At 49.1% G+C, this 25,660-nt stretch overlaps 1 protein-coding gene across 1 annotated transcript in view; it reads right to left on the bottom strand.

Moving 5' to 3' along the window:
- Positions 1-25,660, bottom strand: part of NRP2 (neuropilin 2) — a 90,627-nt gene that overhangs the window by 38,998 nt on the left and 25,969 nt on the right. Inside the window, 9 exon segments of the mRNA XM_042784050.1 lie at positions 2,878-2,914; positions 2,916-3,023; positions 4,147-4,496; positions 4,784-4,928; positions 13,406-13,561; positions 14,593-14,762; positions 16,613-16,768; positions 17,337-17,567; positions 21,811-21,992. Of these exon segments, the coding sequence (XP_042639984.1) occupies positions 2,878-2,914; positions 2,916-3,023; positions 4,147-4,496; positions 4,784-4,928; positions 13,406-13,561; positions 14,593-14,762; positions 16,613-16,768; positions 17,337-17,567; positions 21,811-21,992 (1,535 nt within the window).

The raw sequence follows: 25,660 nt of genomic DNA, 5'->3' as shown, positions 1-25,660 counted from the left end.
CTCAGGGTTTTTTTACTTTTTTTTTTTTTTCTCCCAGTGGCTGTCTTTTGTTCAGGATAAAATACCAAACAACCTCAAAGGCTTTTAATTTGTAAGTTCAAATTTGTTACAACCCCATAAAACTCCAAATGCAACCAAGAAGCAAATTGCAAGCAGCCAGGCACAGAAAAATATCATAAAAAAAGAAAAGAAAGAAAAAAAAAAAAAAAAAAAGGCAGCAGGTGAAGGCAACATATCGAAAACTGCAAGTTATTTAGAGCTGATACATTTTTTTTTTTTAGGTTGTTGTTCTTGTATATTACGATTTATAGCTGAAATGTGACAATATGGAAGGACCTTGAAAGCCAGATCCCATACGGGACACAGATGCTGAGCGGATGTAAATCAACTGAGTTGCATTGCCCTGGACGAGCCGCAGAAATATATCTTGAAAAATCAGTTACCATGGCAGAGCCGAAACATGATGGTTACAAGAGATAATGAAAATAGCAGGGAGGACAATGTGATGTGTGAAATGGAAAGTGAAAAAGAGGTCTTGCTTGCTCGCTTTCTCTGTCGCTGACCCAGCAAGTGTCTGTGCAACTGGTGGTAACTGCTGATCAAAATGCAAAGTCACTGAGCAATTGAAACCAGATGTTTGGAACTTCAAAGGAGAGAAAACCAGCTGCAAGTGAGTGTTCATCAATCTCCACTCTTCAGAGGAAAAATTTTGGCAGGTCTTTGAAAGAAGCCAATTGCTGACTGCCTGCTTCCCAATTTTTGAGTTACTAGACAACTAGTTTGTGAGCACAATCGCTGTTAAGTTACCTGTTTGACTCAGTAATTAAGATGCCTGTTGCTGATAAGAAATAGAAACAGCTGGGCAGGGTATACATGGGCTTAGGCTCTCACTTGAAAATATTTTCAATCACCTTGTTTTAATCCATCTCTTAATCTTGTTCCCAAGCAAGTGCAATTCCCTTGTTTTTCACAGCCCATTCTGTAATGTGCCTGGGTCCTCCCAGCAAAGGAGGGCTGTATCTTGGCATTGTCGAGGACTGCTGCATGTAGCCAGCCTGGATTTAGCATGCAGATAATGCCATGGGCTATCTCTGCTCCCCAGGTTGCATCAGGGATATAAATGCTTTATATAACATGGTGAATCCACAAGATTACAAGCCTTGCTCTGATTACAAAGCTGGATGCCTGTAGATCAATAAAGCTACGAATATTTATGACTTGGCAGCTGAGTTTTAAACATTACAATGTGCAAATGATTAGACAGCCACACTGGGAAATGACCATAAAGCACCCTGCCTGGAAAAAACACGGGCTGTTGCTGCTGATATTGAAACTGAGCGTGGACATAGCTGTAAAAGAAAATTTGGACCAAAAATAGCACAAGAAGTTGAGGATGCCAAACCCCTCTTATTCTCTCATTTGGAGGAGTGGAGTGGAGGGGCTGGCACGTACGCGGTTGGACATGTTGTGCGACTGCCTCCCTTTGCAGCAGTGATGCAGCGCCGTGAGGCACCAGCCAGCAGTGGTCTGCAGAGATCTGGCAGCTGGAGACTCCCAGCAGCTGCAGGAAGCAGAGATGTGGGAGCTGCCCGGCTTCTGCACGGAGCCTCAGCTCCTGCTGCTCCCATGAAAGCCACAGCGTCTGCTTCTCCTACAACATCCCAAAGATGTTGTAAGATTTAAATTAAGATCTAATCTTGATTTAAAGTTTGGATCGTTTACAATGGGTTCCCGGTCCAGGGGGAGATTTGCCATCGACTTCAAAGGTGACAAATGATCATTATTAATTGTGTGTACGTCAGTTGTGTGATTTGCTGTGAAGTGTTTGTAATGCATCTCACAGCACAACACAGGAGGAAAGACTTCACAAAGGGGTGGAAAAAAGGTCTGTGTCTTTTAAGGTTATTAGAATGGGAATTCTTACAAGAAATTTCCTTCTACAGATCTGTTTATAAAATGAAAATCATACCTCTTTATCATGGACATCTGGACACCAGATTAAGATCTACGCAGATTATTAAAAAATAAAATAGATTACAAAAAGGGACAACTAGCCCCTGAAGCCAAAAAGCTAGCATAAGACCCAGTGAGCTGTTGGGTGCATTTTTGGTTTTGGGGATAAAACTATAGAGTAATCAATCACCACTGAGCCTCAGAGGGTCCGAGGCACAACCTCTACTGATTCCAGCAAGTGTGTCAGACAGTTTTCACCTCTGTATTAAAAAACAATGGTGGCTGCAAGGCATACCACTTGTGAAAAACGGGTGGCCAAAAGTGAACAAACTTCCCCGGCCTTAGGGATGTTGTAGAGACTTCATAGAATTAAATCCCCAACCTTGTCTGCAAAAGGATTTCCACATGGGGTTCAATGAGAGAGGGACGGTTGCCTTTACAGCAAGGTCTTATTGTGGCAGCTCAAGATATCTGTACTGGTCACTGCACCCCTTTTCTGCACCTCTGCTTCTCTTCCGACTTTTTGTCTTATCCATTTGGATTAAAAAGCCCAAATTTTATCTAACACAGAGACTGGGAAAGCCTGCACAACATCCCACATAAAAGATCTGAAAGGAGGGAGAAGGGAGTTGGAGACAAATCCTGGGGTCAAGCCTGCATGGGGCTCTTTGTGAAAGCTTGGATTGTGGTCCAAACATTGCTGCTACATCCTGCATCAAGGCCAGTTCTTTTTAAGGTGGAAGTAAAAAGATGGGGTCAGGCCATCCTGCAGGTCTTGCTTGCCTTCATGGCTGAAGTCTCTGCTACAGCATGGCCCTGAGGTGGGACAGCAAGGAAAGAAATAACCTTACACTTGCACCTTGCTGGTTTAGTGCCTGCCGTGGCCCCGAGAGAGCCAGTGGGCAGAGGTGCAGGGGCTCCTACCTGTCCAGTCGCAGCCCAGCACCTCCAGGCGCATTCCTAATTCCTGCTGGGGACCACCTCTCTGGGTGCACTCGGACGTATTGGGCAGGAACAGGGTCAAACCTCCGGATTTCAGGAATATCATAGTGGATGTTGCCTTCAAAAAGCTGGAGAGAGAAAGAGAGATAGAGAGAAAGAGAGAGAGAAAAGGCAAGTGATGTGTGCATCCCACATGTTCTCTACCAGACTCAATAATTTGGGTCTGGCAGGATGCAGCCACAGTTTGAAATAGTTCAACTGTCCGACTCTGGGCCATTGAGTCCAGCTGAGCAGAAATTGGGCTGTTCCTCCTCAGCTTCAAGAGGACCAGACAGGCTGTTTCTAAGAAACTTGCACAATCTCTCTTGGCCTCTGCTTTATATCCAGGGGTCAGATTCTGATCCAAGCCACGCAGGGGAAGCCTGGGGAATATCTACTAGCTTCACGTACAAATAAGATCAGATTTGTCCTTTGGCAAATAAAGAAGCTACTGCATGTTCTAGGATAGTGTAAACGCTCAGTTTTCCTCACAGTCCAAGTACTGCTGCTTTTCAGCTTACATGCACGAACTCAAGTCTGTGGGGAATAAACAGGGGGCTATAGATAGCATTAGGTCTTCTAAGACTCATTTGTAGGATCAGGGGAAAATAAAACTTACTCAAATTTGCAGAAGCAGATGAGTTTGCATAAAAACAGAACAGGCAGTAGCAGATAATTAATTTATTCCTCAAGCCCCATGCCATTCCCATGCTGCTAAGCAGAAAGATTATGGGGAACTCCAACTATACGAGAAAAACACAAGGAATTTCAGGGTCATACCAGTGTGGCAAAAGGGACTTCAGATATAGCAAATTTTCCAAAGAGAAGTTGTGATTCATCTTCCTCTTCTAGAGGTGCAAGCCACAACGGCAACACCTTTCCCCTTAAAATACGTAATTAGCTTGTGTCAAACATAATCAAACACAGCATCTTGTGGGCTCTAACCTGCAGGAGCTGGGAGGACCAGAAGGTGATGTCCACATCCCCAGGCCTGGTCCACAATAAGAAATGAAGGGAAATTGCCATCCCTGGGACAAGGTGAAACCTACAGCTTAGGAGCAGCACCAGCGGACACAACCTGGGATTTCAAGATGAATCTAAACTCCCAAGGTCTCTGTGGGGAGAGACACCTAATTTCCCAAGACCCTATCAGGCAGACTGAAGATAGCCAGAAACATATCTTGTTTTGTAGCTCCTCCAGGTAGTGCCTACCTTGGCCTGCGTTGTTTTGGGGTCCTGAATGAAATCCCAGTCCTTTCCATTCATGCTGTAGGCCACCTTAAACTTCTTCACGAAGGAGCGGGACTCAGTGGTGGTCACGCTGTCCCCTCCTCGAGCCCCCTGGATAATGACGCCTTTGACATTCTTCGGGACGCCAAGGTCCACCTGCAGCCACTCCTCCCCAGGCTGGGCTTGGGGGACACGGGGAAACCAGCCTGAGCGGCTGCTCACCAGGCGGGCCATGCTGGGAGACCAGTCATAGCCTCTGATGGAAGAGGCCGAGATCTGTGAGTCGGGGATGAGGCCGGAAAGCATTCCCAGCAAGTTGGAGCAGGGTGAATCTGCAGGGAAGGAAAAGGGCAGTTGAAGGGAGTGCTCATGGTTTTCCCCACAGGTTTAAGCTCTGGGCACTAAACCAGCACCAGCACTGGGTGCTTCCCCCTTGCCTCTGGGGTTTGGGTGCCTGTCCCTGCAAGCACATCCCTTGGGATGGGTGCCTCCATGCTACTCACAGGGTCACTGTTCCCACCCCAAGCAGCCATGACAGCTGCAGGGGACAGCACCCCAGGACATGCTGTCAGAGGGACAGAGAGGAGGGCTGGGGCGAAGGGGAGGAAGGGACCCTCACCGGTGATGCGGCAGCCATACAGCTCCAGCCTCAGGGCAATGCCGTTGTGCCAGCTCTGGGGACGGATGCGCACAAAGCGTGTGAGCACCGGGCTGTGGATCTTGTTGAGAACCACCTCCGTGGCATCCTCGTTGGCCTGAAATGTCTGCAAGGGAGAGGGGGCAAAAATACGGTTACGTCCTCTCTAGGCAGAAAGAAATAACCAGATCAGCAGTAGAAATAATCTCAGCAAGGAAAAGTGAGGAGAGACTTTCCGGGCAAAGCAAGCACCCAGGAGCAGGCAGGGAGAGCTGAGCCACTGGCAGGACAGTGTGGTAGATGGACTTGCTCACCATGCAGAAGACCCAGGAGCTTGCTCTCACAGCACCTTTGAGGCACCTCGGACTATCAGGCCACAGCTGGTTTGTGCTTGCCCCCAAACCTAGAGCCGCTCCAATGCAAAATGCCAGATGTCCCTGAATGTTGCATGAGACCTTGCCACCCCTCCGCAGGTAAACAGGCTGACATCCTGCCGCTTCCTCGCACCGGTCTCCACCAGGAAACATCACATGCAAGCAGTGGCGTGAGCAAGGAGGGTGCCACCTCTTCCTGGGGTGGGCGACAAGCTGCGGTCCCAGTCAGCCCCTCACTGCTGTCTCTCCAGCGCACATGCAGCCTGCCACACAGAGAGCCTTTCGGAAGAGTTTATGATCTGACATGATATGAAAAGGCTGCTGCCTTACCAGATGGCCGTAATCAATAACTACCAGATGGATATTAGATCCACCCCTCCTGCCCATTCTTTTAATAGGCTGGACAAGGACTAGATACTTGTGTTTCTGTTTAAGGCTGTGGAGCCATAGCGGGGAAGAAAAGGGGAAAAAGAGGAAATACCCAACCTGAGGGTAATTTTCAACCCTTTCTCTGCCCCCAGCATAAAGCACTAAAGTTCACAGATCAAGGCTGCAGGCATTGCCTGCTTCCCCTCAGTGCACAGGCTCTCAGGACAAGGCTAGAACATCATCCAATCTCAGCCAGCAGCCACATCCACACTGAGATGGTGCCTGGGCTCTTCTGCAGGCTCCTACCCTGCATATGCCATGCTAAGCACAGGAGAGCCTGGCTAAGTTTATCTCGGAGTGAGGCAGGAGACTGTAATCTCCGGCACCAATCTCCTTCCATCAGAGGCAGGAGTCAACTGATTCAACTGCAGATCCCTGTGATCCTGGAGAGAAAAAGGCGTGAGGCTTTACCCTGGCCTCTCGCCTTGAGCAGTGGTTAAGAAGCATTTTATAAGCCTCCCATCACTTTAGGCCTCTGGGCAGCACATGTAACTGCTCTCCTCCCAGGACCCAGCACGCCAGGGTGTGCAGAGGGTGCCTGCGGAGAGGGACAGCGGCTGTTCGCAGCACCACAGCCAGCTCTGGGCTGCCCCTGCGCATCACCATCCAGCCTGGGATAGTGGCACTCCTGCCAGAGCAGGGAGCAGCAACCCCATGGGGGGCCTTGGTTGCAAATCTGGCTGGTAATTGGGATTTGCAGTTGATGTGAACTTGAGCAGAAATGCTAATCTGGAGAATATATATCATGCTGCTACCGTTTAGCAACACAGCATGGTTTATGTGTTTTTAATATCCTGTTTTATCCTGTCTGACCCCACTTCCCATCCTTTTCCTTGCTCAGCAGACACCAAATACCCTTTTTTCCAGCAGGAGGGCTATAAGAAGAGTGGTTACTCTGAAGCACTCTCCAGGCATGCGTGTGTGTGTGTGTGTCTTGTAAACCTGTGGGAACACACACACACAGGCTGAAAGGATACATTTCCACACCACAACAAAGCCTCCAGCTTTATGTCAACACAGAAGCTGACACGCAACACCTTACCTCCGAACCTAACACTGGATGACAGGAAATGTTTATCTGAGCCGGTGCAACTATTTTAGCATGAGGAGCAGCACATCAGGTCAGCCCCAAAGGTCACTCTGTCCCAGGGGGCAGCTCCTGATGGTGGCCCCAGCAGATGCCTGGGGGCAGCAAGCCCGGGGGAGTCTTCTCCTGGCAACCTCTCTTCACTTCCCACAATCAGCAGTTTGAAGACTCCACGAGCCAAAGGTTGCATATGGACCAGCATGTTTAACAGTCACTGACGAGGTTTGCTGCTCTTTTTGGTTTAACATATTTCCAGTTTTGTTCTTTTTTAGCTCACTTCACACATACGAGCATCAGGGGCCAGAATCCAAATTTACACCAGCATAATTTGTTGCTGACTTCTGCAAAGTCAAGCCTGACAGAAAGCAGAAGCAGGACTGAGCCCAAAAACTTTATCACTACCACATGCATTGCTGAAAGAATCTCTTACACGACCTTAGTCCCAACCACCTGCTTCCAAGGAGAGCAACCTCAATTCTGCTTTAGATTTGGGGCCCAGTAATTTCCTCAGACTAGATCACATTCAACAAGCTACATAACTCTGAGGCCTTGACACTCCAGACTGACAGTTTATGGGAGCAGAAACGGCACCTGACTTCCAGCTCTAGTATCAGCTGCACTGGCAGGATCAGCCCCACTGAACCTAGTTTCTGAAAAGCCCCAACTGATCATAGCAAGACATTGCTTTGCAGCCTGTTCAGCATAACAGAAAGAGGCCATTTTCAGAGGGCAGGTGCTTAAAGCCCTTCGAAAAGTGAGGTCCTCCCGTGTGACTGGCCTTTCAGCCTCCCCCCCAAGTGGAAATGCATCACGAGCCTGCAGGTCCCAATGCTGCTGACCAGGGTCTGACCCTGAGTGTACAGTTTCTCTCCACTGAAAATGCTGACCCCAGAGCCTGAGCACACTGTGGAGAGAGTCCCATTGACTTGAACAGGCTCTACATCCTGCCTCAAATTAGCACTCACGGCATGGGAAGAACTAGCAGGAAAATGTGTGAAATTGGGAGCGCCAAGAAAGCAAAGATTTCTTCCCCCTTACCAAAATAGAACATTGCTATTCCTCCCATCTTATCTGCTTCCCATCCCACTCAGCACATATTTTGAGCCAAGTCTTCGAATGGTGTAAATCAACATATCGCCATCGAAGTATAAGAAGTCACAGTAATTTACACCAGCAGAAAAAAAAAAAAAAATCTGGCTGTGATCTAGGGAGATAGATAGATACACCCTCAGCAAAGAGCACACATGCGCAGGCACACACACTGAAGGGTGACGGAGCCAAAAGACAAATGGGAAAACGATTAACAAATTAAATGCACCTTCCAAGAAGCAGTCAAGGGAACTCCTTTTCACTGCTGCATCAAAAAGCTGCCCATCGCCTCCCCATATACTTTATGTTTATTTCCATTTTAGTCCAGTCGACAGGTCTACATGTAAAACTAAATTGATAATCAATGCGATCTGACCTGCTTAATTAATTTGCTGCAGAAAGGAAGTGGTGGGAGGTGATGTCTAGGCTAGAGGAGGATTGGGCAAGTTTTCCATGTGCACACACATGCAAGCTCCGCACCAACACTTACAAGTTGTATTTCTGACACGTTGGAACCGCTGTGGGGCAATGGGGGGGGATTTCTGAAGCTGCATTAGTTCCAGTGGGTATAGGAATTGTGCCAACAGCAGTTTGGAGTGAAGGGAGTGAAGGACAGGGAGACAAAAAGTGCCATGAAGCTGAAGTGGCAGTGAGTCAGGGAGGGGGCAGGAGGTAACCTCTCTCCCACTTTATTTATTGTGCTGCTGGGCCACTACGCAATTTCTTGGGGAGCTAAAGAAAGCGGCTGGGGGAGGCAGAGGAGAAGGCCAAGGATGGCAGCAGCCCGGCTTTTGTCTGTATGTATGTGTCTCTCTGGACCCACTAGATTTACTGCAGGATTATGTTACTCCCGTGGAGACAGAGCCCTGGAACAGAGTATGCTAACAGGATTAGGGCTTCAGGATTTAGACAGAGAAGCATGAAGGAGAAAAGTAGGGGAGATTATTTTCCTTGTCAGATAGGGAAGGCATAAAATGGGGCATGTTTGATGGTGGGAGGATTCTGGCTCGAGTGGAAGGTGGATAGTTCTGGATTTATTAAATCCAGGAACAAGGAGGTAAAAGAAAAATGATACTTGGCAACACTCAATGAAGCACAGACGTCTGGGCAAGGCACAGTGTGCTGGGTTGGGCTTGCCAGTGCCGTGTCTTTGAGAGGCTCCACTCAGATCCAGGAATCACCAGGGACACGAGGAGTGGCAGTCTGTTAGCCTGCAAAGGAGATATCAGGCCCAGAAGTACAAAGCTACAGCCTTGCTAGGAAAGCCAGGGCTGTAATTCTCCCCTGGTACTGCACCAAGGGGGATGTCTTTCCCAAAGCCTGATGTCTTTGTCCTGCCTGCAAAAGCAGCAGAAGCAGACTGGGTCCTGGGGATGCTTCTGGGCAAACCCTCTGCACCATGATGTCTCTGTGCAGAAGCACTTGTGGCCTTCTGGCTTATCACGCAAGCCTTTCCTGAATTTTCCAGATAAAGAAGCCATAGGACTGAAAGCTTTTCTCTCCGTCCTCAAGTGAATGAATGCAGGAGACCTCATTAAGAACTGAAAGGACAGAGGAATGCTCCTAAGGGAAAGGGCATTTGGAGACAAGTGTGTCCAAAGAGTCATCCTCAATATCCCCAGCCAGCACCAAACACCTCTGACATACCCAGCTCCATGCACTGCTGAGGTATTCAGTTCTTTGCAGCAATTTAACCTGCCTTCTTGCATCCACCTGAAATACCTCCCACAAAGGTAAGCTGATAACAAGCACAAAGCCATCAAAATTAGTAGGAAATAGAAAATGCACATCAGCTGGATCTCACTGCCATTTCTCATCCATTGGCTTCTATAGATTCTCAAAGCAAATATTTCAGTTGCATCCTTCCATTTTATACATAGAGCAATGGAGGCAGCAAGAGCGCTCATCAGAGCCCCAGCCCCCCCCGAACCCCATCCTGTCCCCCAGCCCATTGCCACACTAGATGATGCCTGTGAGCGGATCTCCACAGTTACTAAGATGGAGCCAGCTCAGACCACACGGGAGATGGAACCTGAGACGCTACACAGAAGGAAGTGGATCAGAATGGATGAGCACTTTGTTTTCTGATTAAATCCTCATAGTTGAATCTGTCTGAAGAAAATGGCAAAAAAACAAAAGGTCAAATCCTGCCAGGTGCTCTTTTCCTTCCTTGGGTTCAAGAATGAGTTGTTGTTTTCTAAAGACATTTGCAAACCGCTAGATAAGATCTCTGTGTGCACACCAGGGTCAGTGCCTGGAAGATAACCTCTGGGGCCATCACGCCCGGATGATGCAGAGGCAAATGCAATAGGGAGGGCAAGAGCCAGAGCAGCCTTTCTGGAGCAGGGGTTGTTTGGTCCTGTCCCGTGGGGATGTGCTGGTGGGTCGTAAGGGGCAAGTGTGGGGCACCACGTGATGGTGGCTGCTTTCCACCTCATCTCCTCTCTTGGGGGACACACAGGAAGACAGCTCTGCACCTTCAGCCAGGTTGCTGGGTTAGCCTCTCCCCCTGGTCCCATGTCCTGGGCAAAAACAGAGCATCACCCGGTAGACAGGGGGATGTCTGGGGTGTGCTGGGCTGGGCTTTGTAGGGATTGGGCTGCCAGGCAGGGGGAAAGCCTGGCAGGGATGGGGTGGGAAGGGGAAGGCCTGAGTGTGGGGCTCCTCTCCTGCCGGCTGCAGTCCTGCCGCTGCATTTCCACTGCCTCCCCACCCCAGAAATGCAGCAGTGCTCAGCACGGAAACAGCCCAGCCTGTCTGCTGTGAACATGTATTAATCTTGTTTTCCTCTGCTTCATCCTGCCTTTCCCGTTTCCCTCGCTGTGAGTGCCAGCAGCTGGGGACTCAAAGGTGAGCCATCACATTTCACAGGGAAACACCCTGGCCCCACTCTTCTCTGAAACACCGGAGGGAGGGGAAGCGGGGGGCGAAAGAGAGGAGGTCAGAACTCCCTCCCCATCCTCTGCAGAGAGCATCATCCCCTCCCCACCCCTCCTGTTCTCGCTGGTTTCCTCTTGCTTTAGTTCCCTGATGAAGATGTAAATGTTAGCTGACCTGCCTGTAACATGGCAGTTCTTTGCTTTTGGCCCACACAGCCGGCAGAAATTCAGAGCAGTGTTTGATACACCCCATATGCCTATGTGTGCATGTGCATATATATATATATATATCTGGATGTGTATATATATATCTGGATGTGTATATATATATATACACATATATATCTGCATGTATATAGAGGAATAGAGAGTCCCTGTCTGTCCACCCCTTCCCCTCCCTCCCCGCTCCTCATGGCACCAAATCAAGCTGCGGCAGACTTGACAAATCTATTTGGCATGGTTCACTCCACTGTTGCAGCCTGAACCATGCGGAGCGCCTCACTGACGCAGGGAGGAATCTGCACCTTGAATACAGACATCTGGGAGCTTGCCTAACGCGGGAACGGCAGAGATTAACATGGGTGTGGAATGCAGGGCCAGAGCCCCCCAGCACCAGGCCTGTGAGCAAGGGGCTTTGCCCTGGCCCCACTGCGCCTCGGTGGCTGGCAGCCAGTTGTTCAGTGGGGAGGGAAAGCAGTCACCCGGATGCAAGGGGCAGGCGAGCCACCAAAAAGCAATTACTTATCCTCCAGCCTTGGGAGGTGTCTGCTCAACTGAGGCCAGAACATGGAAATGAAGTGAGATTAGAATAGAGGAGTAAAAAAGGAGAGGTTTGATTTTTCCTCTTTTTTTATGAAGAGAGAAAACAGAGCAGAAAAAAGCTGATAGGACTGAAGGGCCAAATTCTGAAATAGTGGCAATTCATGTGGTCATGGGACTGCTTTGGGTCGACACCAGCCAGGCTTTAGGGTCTTGCTGGAATGATGTAAATTGGCCCAGCAGCACTGAAACCAACCATACTGTCCTGCTCCACCCTGGCTGGGGATCCAGTGTCCAATGCTCAGGACTGCAAGGATGGGACATCTACTCTATCCTGCGACTAAAACCACCCTCCGGGCCAGATTCCCACCCCAGTTAGACTGAAAGGTAAATTTATTGCCAGTGGTTATTTGAAATGCTGAGCTGTGTATTTAGCCCATCTCTGCCTGACAGGTTGCCAATCTCCCGTTTGCCTCAGCTTGCAGAAACAGTCCCAGCGAGACCTCAAACTCAGCCATGTACCCAGGGTGAGGAGAGATGGCCCTGGTTCACAGAAAGGTCTGCCGCAGCTGGTGGGTCCTGGGGGTGCACAGAGCCTCCACACCAGCACACAGCCACTGTGTTAGGGTTATACTTGAGCTCTGCCATGAGCTGCAGCCCCAGAGCCAGCACGCCTGAGGTCTGGGGGAGCCCAGTGGCTGACTCTCTTATGGGGTGCTGGGATGCCCTGTGCCTCCACTTTCCTGCCTCTAAAATAGGACTAACACCACCCCACTGGTATGCAAGGAGCTTAAATACTCCAAATATTGGAGGTATGAGACCCTGCTAGGGGCCTCCGCACAGAGAGGACTCATTCTGGGAAGCAGAGTGAATTTGAACTGTGAGACACACTTGTGGGGAAGGGGAAATCACACGGCCCGGAAGGGGAGGAAATGTCTGGATGAATCCTGGACAAGGCAGGCTACTGCATTTCATGCCAGCAGTGCCTGTGCCAGCAAATGGAGGGGACAGCTAATTTAACAGAAGCGCTGAGCAAGCAGAAATCGCTGGAACGTGCGTGCAGGGGGAGGTGTGTGGGACCCCAGCCACTGAGTTCACACGTACAGATTATGGCACATCAATGGGGAGGTCCTGAGCTGCGGCAGCAGTGCTGGTGGGCACCCCAGAAAAGCAGGGAAGGGCTTTCCCGAGGTGCCCTTAACCAGGGGACAACAACGCGACCAAGGCAAGTGACAGAGCAGGACCAGCCCAGCACCAAGGCTGCCTTAACCCCCTCAACCATACCACAAATGTCCTATGTGGACCATCTCAAGCTTGCTTCGCCTGGCCATGCAGCAGCACCCACAAAGCTTGAGAGGGCTAAATACCCATATTTACCTTCCCTCCCCCTCATTCCCATCTCTGTGCGCCTTCCAGAAACACAGCGAGAGCGTGCAGCAGCTCCCAGGGCTCAGTGCAGCCTTGCCAACCATGCCTGCTAGTGCAGATCCCACAGCTCTGGCAGCCTGAATTGCTCCTCATTATTTATTGCTCATTTTGTTCTCTGGGACGGTGCAATCCCCTCTTAGGATTTGTGCCCTTTCATTTCCAGGCCTCAGTAACTCCTGAACTACAGTTTCATGTGGTTTTGTGATTGTTAACCCAGCATGAGGACAGGGCTATGGCCATAAAAGCTCAATGAATCTTGTAGGGCAAAAGACAGGCTGTGAAAGCATTTTCTCCTTCATTTGCAGTCAAAGAACATGTTCTCACCACCACGAAAGATGCAACAGCAGCCAGGTTTTCCAAGGAATAGTGTTTCCTCATTGCTGTGCAGAGGAGAAAGGACTGTTTCTGCTCAGAGCATGCATCACCAGTCTCTTAGCCCTCATCAGAAAAAGGGTCCCTCACAGATTAAACCCTCCAGGCCTTCAAAATCTGTTCTATTCCCTTCTGCTGGCTGTAAGACTCACAAAGATGCTTGCAAAAGAGACAAAAAGGCCTTTACCTTGTGGTTTTTCCCGTGTCGGTACATCATCCAGTCCTCCCCATTGGTGCTGACCTCCAGCTTGTAGGTACGGACATAGTAGCCATTCTGGGTTTCTCTGGAGATGGCACCCTGTGTGGCAATGGCTGTGAGCACAGTCAGGAAGTGGAGGTCCACCTTTCCAAGGGAAAAAGGGACAAGAGAGAGTGGTGACCACCTGAGAGCCCAGGCTGACTAGTTAGTTCCTCCCTCTGTCTCTGAAAAATTAAAAGGTGTGAATTCAGTCTGTCTCACTCCATCTGTGGGCACACATTTCAACAGGCACAACCCCCCGAGGCTGACTTCAGCAGGATGCTTGCAGATGGGACCATAGGACAAGACTAACTAAGGATCTTGATGTCTGTCCATATGGGACCAGCACAAAGCCTTCTTTCTGCCTCAGAGTAAGCAACAGGATCTGCACAGAAGCTCATGTCCCTTAAAGCAGGACTGAGGTTGATTTTTTCCATATAAAATAAAAGCATGATGTCCAATTAGCAAGTGCTGCAGTTCTCAGTTTTTCCTTGTGTTTTTTTGGGTTTTTTTTTTTTTACAATTTGTGTTGAGAAAGGTCAGCAGGGCTGGCTTGATGAGATGCCTGCTAGAGGCAATGACACTCACCACCTCTGGTTCCTAGTGCTCTCCAGCAAGCAGTGTCTCATGGCAATGTGACACAGCCAGAAGTCCTGTGCAGACAGAGTCTGTGGCTCTAACCAGCTCCCAGGGAAAGCCTTTGCTCTGTCAGCCCCCTACCTGACATTAGCCCACTCAGGCTCCCTGCCTCACTGATGAGATAAATATTATTCTAGTTGTTTTTCCATGCACCTCCTGGAGACTTTGGTCATCAGGCCAGTGGCAGAGTCAGTGGCCTTGGAAGTGGCAGAGGTCCCTCGGCCTCTGTCAATGTTCTGGAAAGTCCATCAAGGTTTTAGGCAGGGAGGAGGGGGTGGGAGAAGGACAGTGAGTCGAGTCAGCCCTCATGCAGGCATGCAAATGGGAGAGCCAGTCCATCACATTTCAAGGAAGCACTGCAGCTCCCCTGCTGCTTGCTCCCCATGAGCTACAGAGGCAATAAAAAATTCAACAAGCTTTATGGTCAAGGATCAGTTTAACAGCACGACACTCGATTTGGTGGGGGAAGAGGTGAGGGGGCTGGAAAGCGTGCTTACCTGGAGGTACTCTTTGTTGCTGTCTACATTGGGGGTCCAGCCATTGTCATCACTGTTGAGCCGGCTTTGTTGAGGGGTCCATCGCCCATCTGAGTAGGTGGAGGAGGCACTGATCTGCATGTTGGAGATCCTGCCGGACTCCATTCCCAGAGGCACATTGCACTGGAAGTCTGGACCAGATACACACACACACAGATCAGCATACAGTCTCTGTACTTCGCTCCCAAGTGGAAGGCAGCCCTGAACTATCCTCCCCAGCTAACTCTGAGCAAAGCTGCCTGCCTGGAAAGATGAACAGACCTGCACCATCTTGCAGGTTGTGTGTGTTCACGGGTGGCACTGAAAAATTAAACATGGGGCAGCTTTATGATTGCATGGCCCTCTAATCTTTCTCCCTTTATCTTCTTCACCTTTGCACAGTTTTGACACAATTCTGTCTCTTCCCTCCCTCCACCCCCACCAAGATGTCCCAAGTCCCCTTGCCACAAAGTTCCCCATCTTCTTTAAGACTGGAGGTGAAATCTAAGCATTGACAAGGCAAGAAGCATGGGCAGGCACAACAGGAGGGTGCTCACTGCTGTACCACCAGCAGGAACGTCAAGGCCTGGAATGGGCAGGTCTAAAGCTTTTGTGTGCATGAGAGAGTATGGATGCATGTGTGTATGTGTACGTGTATACGTGCATGCACTATATGTGATATCAGGCCCATAGGAATTAACCAGCCAAGAATATGAAAGACTTTCTGGTATGCTTTCATTTGGATTTCCTCACTTCTGAGACTTTAAAAGTCACAATTAGCTCAGTTTTATTGCACATCTCATATATTTTATGGCAGCTGTCCTGTAAACACAATAGCAAAGAAAACGTTGATAGGAAATACCACGTGGGCCCAAGCATGCTGCTGCTGTAAACCAATGGGGCTCCACCAAATTGCCTGTGTTTTTAATGTGGCCAAGTCAACCCCAGGTGGAAATGATGGGGCCAAGTTAAGATCTCAGTAGTATTATTAAAGTTTCAATTTACACCAGAATAAATAAGAACAGGCCTTGTGCTTGATTTCTTACGCTCTGTGTGTCATTAACATTTTATTTCCCAATCCTTTTAAAAGTAGAATAGAAAGAGGATTAAAGAACAGATCATCTGAGCGTGGAGATAGGTGATGGTGGTGAAGAGTTCATGCTTGTCTGTATCTCTCACAGCCTCAGCAGAACATCCCTAACTCAGAGAGCAAGAGCCTGTAACCCAGCTGCCCTAGTGCTGCACAACCCCTGCTCTGCACTGCTCTCCATCACAGGCTTTCAGTGTCAAGTCAGGGGCCCCCTCTCTTTCTCTGGGACTGAGGGGTGTCCTAAAGGCGTCTTCTGTTGTATCACAGGTTCACTGCAAACAGAGGTCAAGAACTGTAGATGTGATGTAAAAATACCATGGGAAAATAAATCGAATCTTTCCTCGCCTGCAAGTGTTATCAAAAAGAATCAAAATGCACTTTATTTTCAAAACACACAACTTACTTCCTCATTCCACATCAATTTACTTCCCTTAATAAGAGATCTAAACCAAATTTTGGTTTTAAATTCTTAGAGCTTTAGGCATTTTTTAATTAAACAGCCAAGAAGTTCCAATTTGTAGTTTGGGCCTGTGAATTTCTAGAAAACCAGAGAGAGGCAGAAAGTGTTTTCCCCCGTGCTTTAATGAATCTGCTGCACCCGCTGGGCTGAAGTCTTCCACTAAATCCTTTGGGCTGAGCACATACATGAAGGATTCTATCCCAAAAGGTATTGAGAAGACTTCATGAGCAAGTGAAAAGTCAAAGAAAGGTCAGAAAGTGTGATTCTTACTGAAATCTCACTTCTATGAGAAACAGAGAACACATCTAGTGTAACTGCTGTCTCCACTGCTAGTGGGGGATTGGCCCCTGGACACAATCCTGCCTGACTCACTCTCACATGTGCCCAGTGCAAGACTTGGGAAAAAAATGCAGCACGACTGCCTAAGTCATACACAGACGTTTCCAACTTACTTTCTGGGACTTCCTGCTGGAGCAAGTAGTACTGAGCAGAGAAACCATCTTTAGCCACTGCCAGGTCCGTGTGGAAGGTGAGTGAGAGGACGCCGGTGGTTGAACGGATGTCCGACGGCATCTTAGTGCCACAGTACCTGCCTATCAAGGGGCCAACTGCAAAAGAAAGACCAGCAAAGTTAACGCGTGGCTTTTCCACTGGCCTTCCGGGTCGCCAGCCGATTGGGATCACCCAACAGAGATGCCCTAGCAAGACTGATCAGAATGAAAAAAAGACAGGCTTCGGGGATGGGCTATTTTTTACATCTGCTGGCCTGGTGTCATGCAGTATATCATGCAGAAATATCCACCGCAGCAGGCGTTGCCCTGCAGTTGCTGGGAAATGCTCCAAACTGCTCTGTTTCTCAGTGTTGGTACAGGGTAGAGAAGTTCTCCCACCACTGCACGAACCCACTGCCCTTCCCTGAGGGAGGGACCAGTGGTATCTTGAAGTGTCCCATGGGGCATTTCAGACCAGTGGTTACAACAGAGCAGTAGTTTGGGGTTTAATGCATGCAACCTTCTGCAAGCGCACCGTCCCCACAGCTGGACATGGAGCGCCCTGATGGCAGGCTGGTGTCTGAGGTTACACACCTTTGGTGTTCAGATACAGACTGCACAGTTTTGGAGCTTTGTGAGACATCAAGAGAGACTGAGGGCAGCAGCACAGCACCCCATGGCTTACCCTGAGGGATGCCATCCCAGATATCCAGCCAGTCGTACTTGCAGTCTCCTTCCCCTGCCTGCAGCGGGTCGTGCTCGAGATCGAAGAGCAGAAAGTGGAGGAGGATTTCTGTCTTTGGCTTGGCTATGATGGTGAAGACACAGTCCAGGTTGTGTGGATACTTGTCAGGGAAACCTGGAGACTCAATAGTGCCATTGGAGGCAGTGAAGTTTCTGGAGCAGTCCTCAGAACCTGTAGTGGCAGGAAAAAACCCACAGCCTTAGCTACAATGCAGCTTAATGCCAACAGCTTGACACTGTGGAAACCCCATTTTGAGCTTAGAGGGGTTGTGTATTCACTTCTGGTAACATCCTGTAACCCAAGAGCTGTGTGAATCCCTGCAAAGACCAAGAAGGGGATTTTCAAAGCTTCCCACAGGTGGAGAGACAAGGTCCATGTGTTCACTGGAGTGGGCAGCGTGGTTCTAAATCCCTCAGAGAGCTCTGAAAATGTAATCTGTATACCACTGCTGATCCCCTTGACAATTACTCCAAAAACAGGACTAGAAGAGTGATCCCACCCAAAGCCACGGCTGTGATATGGCAAGCCAGCACCCCACCATGTCCCTGACACTGGTAGTGATGGCCTTGGTGGGGAAGGGAAGCCATACCAAGCTGGGCTGGGCTTTGGTCCTATCCACTGTAAGCTGGCTCCCAAACAGAAACTTGCCAGGAGACCTGTGTCTGCCACTCCAAATCCCAGGGAAGGGCCAGTCAGCACTCAGGGGGCTGCCGTACGTGGCCCTCACCGCCACGGCTGCCACCCGCTGCAGCAGCTCCAGGTCTGATGCAGGAGTCCCCATTCAGGGAGGGGGCTGCCTGGGAAGGGGCAGAGAGGGGTAACAGGAATGTTGTCTCTTTGGAAAAGCTGTCCCCAGGGGCTGGTCTCCTGCAGTCTCTACCCCTCCAGCACAGACATCTGTGCCTCAGTTTCCTTTTGAGAAAATCAGTAAGCACAAATATTTACACAGTGAAAGGGCCCAGGGGAAGGTGCCAACGTCTCCACTGTTAGCTGGCAACCCTCAGCAAGTGCACAGCTAGCCTGCGGCCCCCCGAGACACATTCAAGGGACGAGGGCCAGCTCCAGCATACATCTGCACAGCATGGCCATGGCAAGAGAGGGGGTAACAGGGCCCATGGCAGGGGGGTCTCTGCCGAGAGGAGGAACAGAGGCCTCTTTCTCACAGACTGAGCTGTCCACACCAGAAATGCAAGTTATTTCTATCCTTAAGGAAGATCTTTGCATGGCGAGAAGGGCAGACAATGTTGCCTCTTATTTATTGCTGACCTCGGCACTGGCCTCGGCTGCAGCCAGGCCAGCTCGGTGCCCCCTCTCACACAGCCAAGGTGCCTCGGGGTGGCCAGGGAAAGGGGAATTTGTGTCGTATTCATACCACGGTGACTTTGAAACTGCTGCACTGTGGAGAGAGGACAATAGGCAACAGAAAACTGCAGCCTGGAGCTATCAGAGGCAAAAGGGGATGTTAGAGAGGCTGCCAGTCAATGCTGCAACCCGACATTAGCATTTGCAAAGGTTTCTGCTTAGGTTTTACCGGGAGACCCTTCTTCTCCTCTACAAACCCTTCTGCTCTGGTTCTTCCAGCCAGCATGAGCCTTCCCAGGACTAATGGGAGACTTGTTATTCAATTCAGCATTAACCTACAGGAGTCAGGCCAGCAGCCCGCAGTAATAGCAGGATCCCAGCACTGCATTATGCAGTGCCTAGCTGGAGAGCTACTCAGGAGAGGCTCTTAATTGACTACCTAATGAAGCAGCCAGCTTTTCTGGTGTGAACCTGTGGGGTAAAATGCAGAGGCAAAAAATAAGGCCAAACACAAATCACAGCATAATGCTGCAAACAGGGATAAGGGTGTACTTCATTCCAAACAGACTGAAAGACAAATAGATAAATAGGGAAAATAACATAAGCTCCAAGCTAGGGGGAAAATCAAAGACTAAACCCAGAGTCAGAGTCTGTCCTCTAGAGACAGAAGAGACTTAACTGTGTCACTGCATTAGACAGCAAGTTTCCTCATGTGGGGCTCTTATCGCATTTGGCATCTTTGTCTACAGTTTGGCTGATAGCAGCAAACACAATGATCAGCTTTTTATAAGGAAGCTGCAGATAATCAACGGGAGTCATGCTGGCTTCAGCAGCACCGACCAGCCTGAGAGGAGACTTTGATGCCCTGCAATGGAGAGCTCAGGCCAGCCTTGCCAAACTGACTCACAAAGTGAGCAGCAGGGAGGCTGGACCAGCTAGGGCAGGCGGCTCTTTTGTCAGCCCACAGACCGCTGACTGATACCCATCAGGGGATTCAAAGACTGGTATGCAGTTGTTTGTATGCATATTGCTCCCCTCTCACACTGCGATAAGGGAAATTTAGCACAAGGTGTGGAAATAAATGCTCAGTTGAAAAGAGTTGTTTTTTTAGGTCACCTTTAAGAAAGAAAAAAACTGCAGCCACCCTGCCTTTACTGATGCAGACAATTGCAATCCGATGACCTTTAAAGCTGGTGGTGACACCCTTGCTGGCTACCCTGACAGCTCAGACGGAAACTGGCACTGCCCCCCCGCCCTCCCTGGGAGCCCCGGGCAGGGGGACAGGGGCTGGGCAGATGAGGTGGGCTGGCAGTGCTCCCAGATCACAGGCTCATCCCCACTCCTATGCCAAAACCTGCCTTGCCAGGCTGGATTTCGTGGGCTGTGGCTGGAAGAAAGTGTGACTATTTCTGGAGAGGATAGCTGCCTGTGGGGAGTGGTGGTGGTGAAAGGAGCCCCAACACCACCTCAGACCTCAGGGCAGCTCTGCAGGGACCTACAACAAGAGACACAAACTCAGTTCCAACCTCCATTCAACATCTGCTCTCTCTCAGATCAGCCCTTGCTTCCTCTCCCTCCCTACCAGTAGCAACAAAATCTCCTTTTCCCATGAATTTGGCCCCTTACTGGCTCCCACCCAGGCAGACAGGGTGTCTTCCCACAGCCACACTCAGCCTGGCCTGGCCACCTCAGCCAGCTAGACCACCCCACATTTTGCCCCATGCCCTGACTCATGGCACGGACCCGATGTGAGGACAGGGACCACCCAGCACAGTCTGCTGGGCTCAGGGTACGGGGAGCAAAAGGTAAGGGAGGCTGAGGTGGGTCAACAGTCTTCCCACCCGAACACAGGCATTCTTTGCCATCCTCCATGCTGGCAACCGGCCCCAGCAAACCCCAATAGCCAGATGAACCCCTAAACTCTTGAAGGACTAATCTGCAACCTAGCCATTAGCAAACAGCAGTGGCGAGCTAGCTGTACCACAACAGCTCAATGGCCAGTTATACAGCCCAGGCAACCACCAGCATCCACCTAAATGTCCAGACACCTCCTGTCCTCACCATTTCACAATTAATTTGGGGAGTCTTATTCCCATCCTCTTGCAGCAGAGTCTCTACATTCACATCTACCTGTATCTAGGTTGTGGGCTGCCTGTGCACCTCTGCCCACTGCAGAGCTGGGCCAGGGCCCCGGGGCACTGGTGCCAGTGCTCCCTGCCTTCCCTTTGAAGAGCCTGGGTAAGCGATGCTGTTGTGCTCCTTTGTGGTTCTTCACCAGGCGTGGGAATTCTTTTTCATGCTGGATGAGATGACGTGAAAGCCGCACATGTGTTTTCTTCCAATGCACCACTGAAAGAATGTGGGCACAGGGCAGGCGCCCGCATCCTCATGCAAAACACACACTTGTTCCCTCAGCGTGAGGGCACACCTCTTTCACCCGCACACACTGAGTGGGTTTTATTTTCTCAAGCCTCCTTCTTCCCGGGCACACAATTCTGGCAAATATTTAGACAGAAACACTATTACAAGGCCTTTGAGCAGCTTCTCTTTTCCTCAATAATAGTTCAGTATTAAACAGAATTATGAGTAGTTCCTCTTATATCTGCCTGGAAAGGCACTGCCTCAGCCCTTGACAGCACTGCTGACAGCAGTCCCTTGAAAACCAGAGCTCCCCAGTTACAAAACCCCACTTCCAGTCAGAGAAAACACAGCGTCATTCATCAGCCCTGAATTGCAACTCCACAGGAGGGGGAGCTCCATGCACTCCTAACAGAGGGACAATCCCCTCTTAGCCCTAACAAGCTCCACACGTGCCAGAGAGAAAAGATACGTGTTTCTAGTCCTCAAATGCAAGACAGCATTTAAGAAGGAACCCTGCTTTTGATGCCACACTGTGATCTAAAAATGCACTATCGCGCACCACTAAGATCTTTACCTTCTTGGGAATGTGATGCAACAGACTTTCTTAAATCAAAAAAGAACAAAAACAAAAGAGCCCTTTATATCTGGAGAGCATGCTAAAAATCATATGGAAAAGGTGGCCAGAAGACATCTCCTATGAAGATCACTGTGGCAAACAGCCTGGGCGACAGGCACCAACTCAGACACTCACCTGTCTTGTAGATCTCATAGCGCAGGGAGAAGCCAGCACCTTGCCGTGCGTAGTCCGAGGTGAACTTAATATAGAGAGAGCGGCCAGAAGAGATGATGGTTGGAGGTGCTATGTTCCCACAGTGCTTGCCCAGCAGGTCTGCCACTTCACTGTCCCCATCTCGTATCTCAATGTAGTCGTACCTGTGGAGGCAGGTGAAATGGCAGTAAAGCCATCTGTCAGGGAGACGCTTCAGGATGCCAGGAGCAAACACTAATTACTTCTTTCTATCTGAGTATTTCATAGAACATCTTCCATACAGGTACCTGGGATTCTGTCTGTCACTCACTCACTCACTCACTCACTCACTCACACCACACCACACCACACCACACCACACCCCCACCCCCCCCCCAGTATATTTTTTCCCTTTTATCTGTCTGGCTACATTAAGTCCCTTCCTCTGTTGCTCGTCACATCATTAATTTATTGCACCTGCATCCACTTCAACTTCTGAGCCAACATGCAATATTTAGGACACAATTTTCCTCCATTTCCACATGATGCCTTTGACATGGTAGAAGCGGAGATACAACTCTTCCAGGGCTGCTCTTACCTCTCCTCAAGTGCCATTGTGCTACTTAACACAGCTCAGTTTATTCCACTATTCAGATGGGATTTGGTCAAGCACGCACCAAGCACTAAACAAACAGTCAATGTTCAATCCATGTGAGCAGGTAACATGTTTTGTGCACTGTCTGACACTACACTGGTCCTCTAACAAGTGTGACCAGTACACTTACTTAGCACTTGGAGAGTAAGACTGATCCTCTTCTATTAAGTGCTAACAAAGATTTCCTGTGGATGACAAGTGCTGCATAAGAGCTGGGTAATCACATTCACTACTGCCTGATCCTTCTACACCCCCTTAAAGGCAACCTGCCTTCGCTAAACCCTACCTGGAGGTGTCCCACCTGCCCACTGGCATGGCTCCCGGGTAACTGAATGGTCTGGGGGAGGGATGGATAGGGTTGGATTGCCTCCTGGTGCAGAGACAAAAGCTTGTTGCAAAGCCTGGCTGGAAGGGGAAACTCCCACAGATTCCTTCGTATTTTCTAGGCCATGACTAATGGCAAGGTAGTATCAGGCTCTGCATGCTGTGAAGAAACAAACAGCTTTTACGTGAACATCTTGTTCTTCAGCTGCTTTCTAACACCCACGTTCTCCCACCCCTCTTTCTCCTCTTCTCTGGCCAGCACGCTGCTATTTACAGAAGCTGCCCATCTCCCTTGGACTGTTTATTCACTTTGTATCAACCTGTTTGAACAACATGCTACAGCTCTTCTCACTGGGCCAGGGAAGGAAAAAGCATTTCCAGGCTGCCAGGAATCTGCCTTTCTTCTTTGTCACAAGATCTCCTGTTTGGGAATGGAGAGTTGAAAGGAGAAGTAGCTTGCTGGATACAGAATGATTCTCATGTGACTCATTCCTGTTCTGCAAAGCACACTTCGGCAGGCAACAACCTCAGAACAAACTTAAAGGGACTCAGTGTGCTCCTCCTCAAAGAAAGATGGCCCAGACAGCTTTGGTTTCACTCCTTTCTGGGACTATATTAGGCTAAGAGCCAGAAGGAAAATGCCTGCAGATAAAATCCTATCTACACTGGACCAAGCACTCAGCTAGCTACAGCCACCCAGCCTTTAACTTCATTACAGACTCAACTGGCTTGGCCAAGGTGAAAGCCAAACAGTCTTGAGAAGAAGCACTCGCACAGGAAGAGCATTTGGCTTAGCTGGTGGGTGGACACAGAGTGATGTAAATGAAAATCTGTTCCCTCTGCTCTCTCCTCAGCTCTGTGTAGCTCCGTATCACCTCCTGACCCCTTATTACCCTGACACTGTCCAGCAGCACCCTGTGTGACCCCACTAATGTCCATCATGTGTGGCTTGATCCCATTGTCTCTCCAGGGAGAAGGAACATAGAGGACAGTGTTAGTGCTTCTTTTAAGTAGAATTTTTTCCTCCTTGTTTGTCTATTTGTTTAAAGTAGTGCTGAGCAAACAGTGAGGACATTTTGTTCTCTAAATAACTCTTGCTTTCAGTGTGCTTGCAGCCCTTCCACATCTGAAGTACACATCTGTGCTGCAGGACTACTGGCTACTAGTGAAATTGTGAATATGTGGCAAAAAATTAATTTGGCGAAAACATGCATGTTGGCAAAACACAGCTAATGGAGCGGATTGTAAAAGCTGCCATTTACATGGCACAGGCAGAGGTTAGCTGCATCCCAGGGAAGCACATCTGTTTGTGTCCTCGTGGGGTTACAACTTGCCAACACAGTACACAACTTCAACAACTTTACTGTAATGATCATGGCTTCTGCTGTAGCCAACACACCAAACATCCGAGTGCTGTCCACATGGCGCCTCAAACCACCCAGTGCTGCAGGGGCCCTGGCAATTTCAGAAGCAAATTCTGGACCAAGAAATATTTGCTTATTGAATGCGTGAATAACTTCCAATAATACATACAATTTGGGAATATTGCAATCTGCTCATGGGCAATCTGCAAATGGAAAATTAAAAGAATGAATCTAGTAAGTAAATCATCAGGAAATATTTGCCTCTCTGAATTAAACCCTGTTTGGCTTCATCCAAGCATCTAACTGAGCTTTCTCCTACTGGAGCTAATCCTTAATAAATCAAATGTTACAAACAACTAAAAAAAGCCCCTAGGAGAAGGTCAGGTAATCATTTTTGCCAAATGTAAAATGAATATAAATGCATAAGAGTTTTCTTCCCTAGTTAAAAAATCTTGGCCCAAGCCCTCTGCTTCTCATGAGGCAAAACACTCTTCAGGTCATGTAAACAGAGCGTGAATTGGGAGAGTATTACACTCAGGAGGTAAACTCCTGCCCAGATGAGCAGCAGCACCTACTTCCTCTCCAACATAGCAATTAAGCTTTAGGCTTTCAAAATGAAACACCAAAGATGTCTGGTCCAAACTGTGAAACTTTCAAACTTCAGCAAGAACACTGGCTAATCACCAACACAAACTCTTTTGGCATCATGTGCTTCAGTCATGTCCACGCCTTGACCCACAATCAAACAAGCTGATAAACCCCATTCTCCTCACGTTGGGTCACTTGGCCATGTTAAAATCTAGTTTGGCCAGACCTTTGCTTCTGGTTAAGCTTAAGCATGGTTTCCAGACTTTTTTCTTCCCGTGTGAAAAAGAAGAAAAATTGAAAAGAAGAAACACCAACCCTGGGGATGCTTTCTACTCTAACCATTTAATTTCCAGATAATTACAGACTAGGGCACAGCTGGGTGGGACACATTTATGCAGTGATGGCATCCAGACTGTCTTGACCATCACCCAGCAATTTGCATTTTCACTCATAGAACCAAATACATTGTTTCAGCCAATGTGCACCAACATCCTTGTGGGCTGACCTCTCCTGCATTACCTCCGCTGGGCAAGCTGCCATCTCCAAGCACATTTCATGGCCACTTCTCCCTATCTAGGCATTGCTCCAATGAGCCAACCATAAATATGTGAGGGCAGGGTGCAGCATCTGTAACCCACAAGTACAGTCAATGGATTAACCAACTCTTCTTGCAGGGAAGGTGACCGCAGTTGGCTGCTCCTCCAGTGGCAGGATATTTTCAGCTGTTGTTTGAGTGGGAAGGCCAACCAGTTGGTTTGAAACCACCTCAAAGAGGTTTCTACCAGGGAATTTGAAAGCAGGGAAGCAAAGCTAAAATGCTTTTAACTGCCCAGACAATGGGGGGTCGAGAAAGGAGGGAAATGCTTTGCTTAGACGCTCTTCTTGGAGCTGTTTAACAGAATTAAACAGAAAATGTACAATG

Source organism: Tyto alba, unplaced genomic scaffold (genome assembly GCF_018691265.1).
Source record: "Tyto alba isolate M040663 unplaced genomic scaffold, T.alba_DEE_v4.0 Super-Scaffold_7, whole genome shotgun sequence".
NCBI lineage: Eukaryota > Metazoa > Chordata > Aves > Strigiformes > Tytonidae > Tyto > Tyto alba.
Note: the sequence above shows the minus strand (reverse complement) of the source record. Positions and strands in the feature narration are given on the sequence as shown.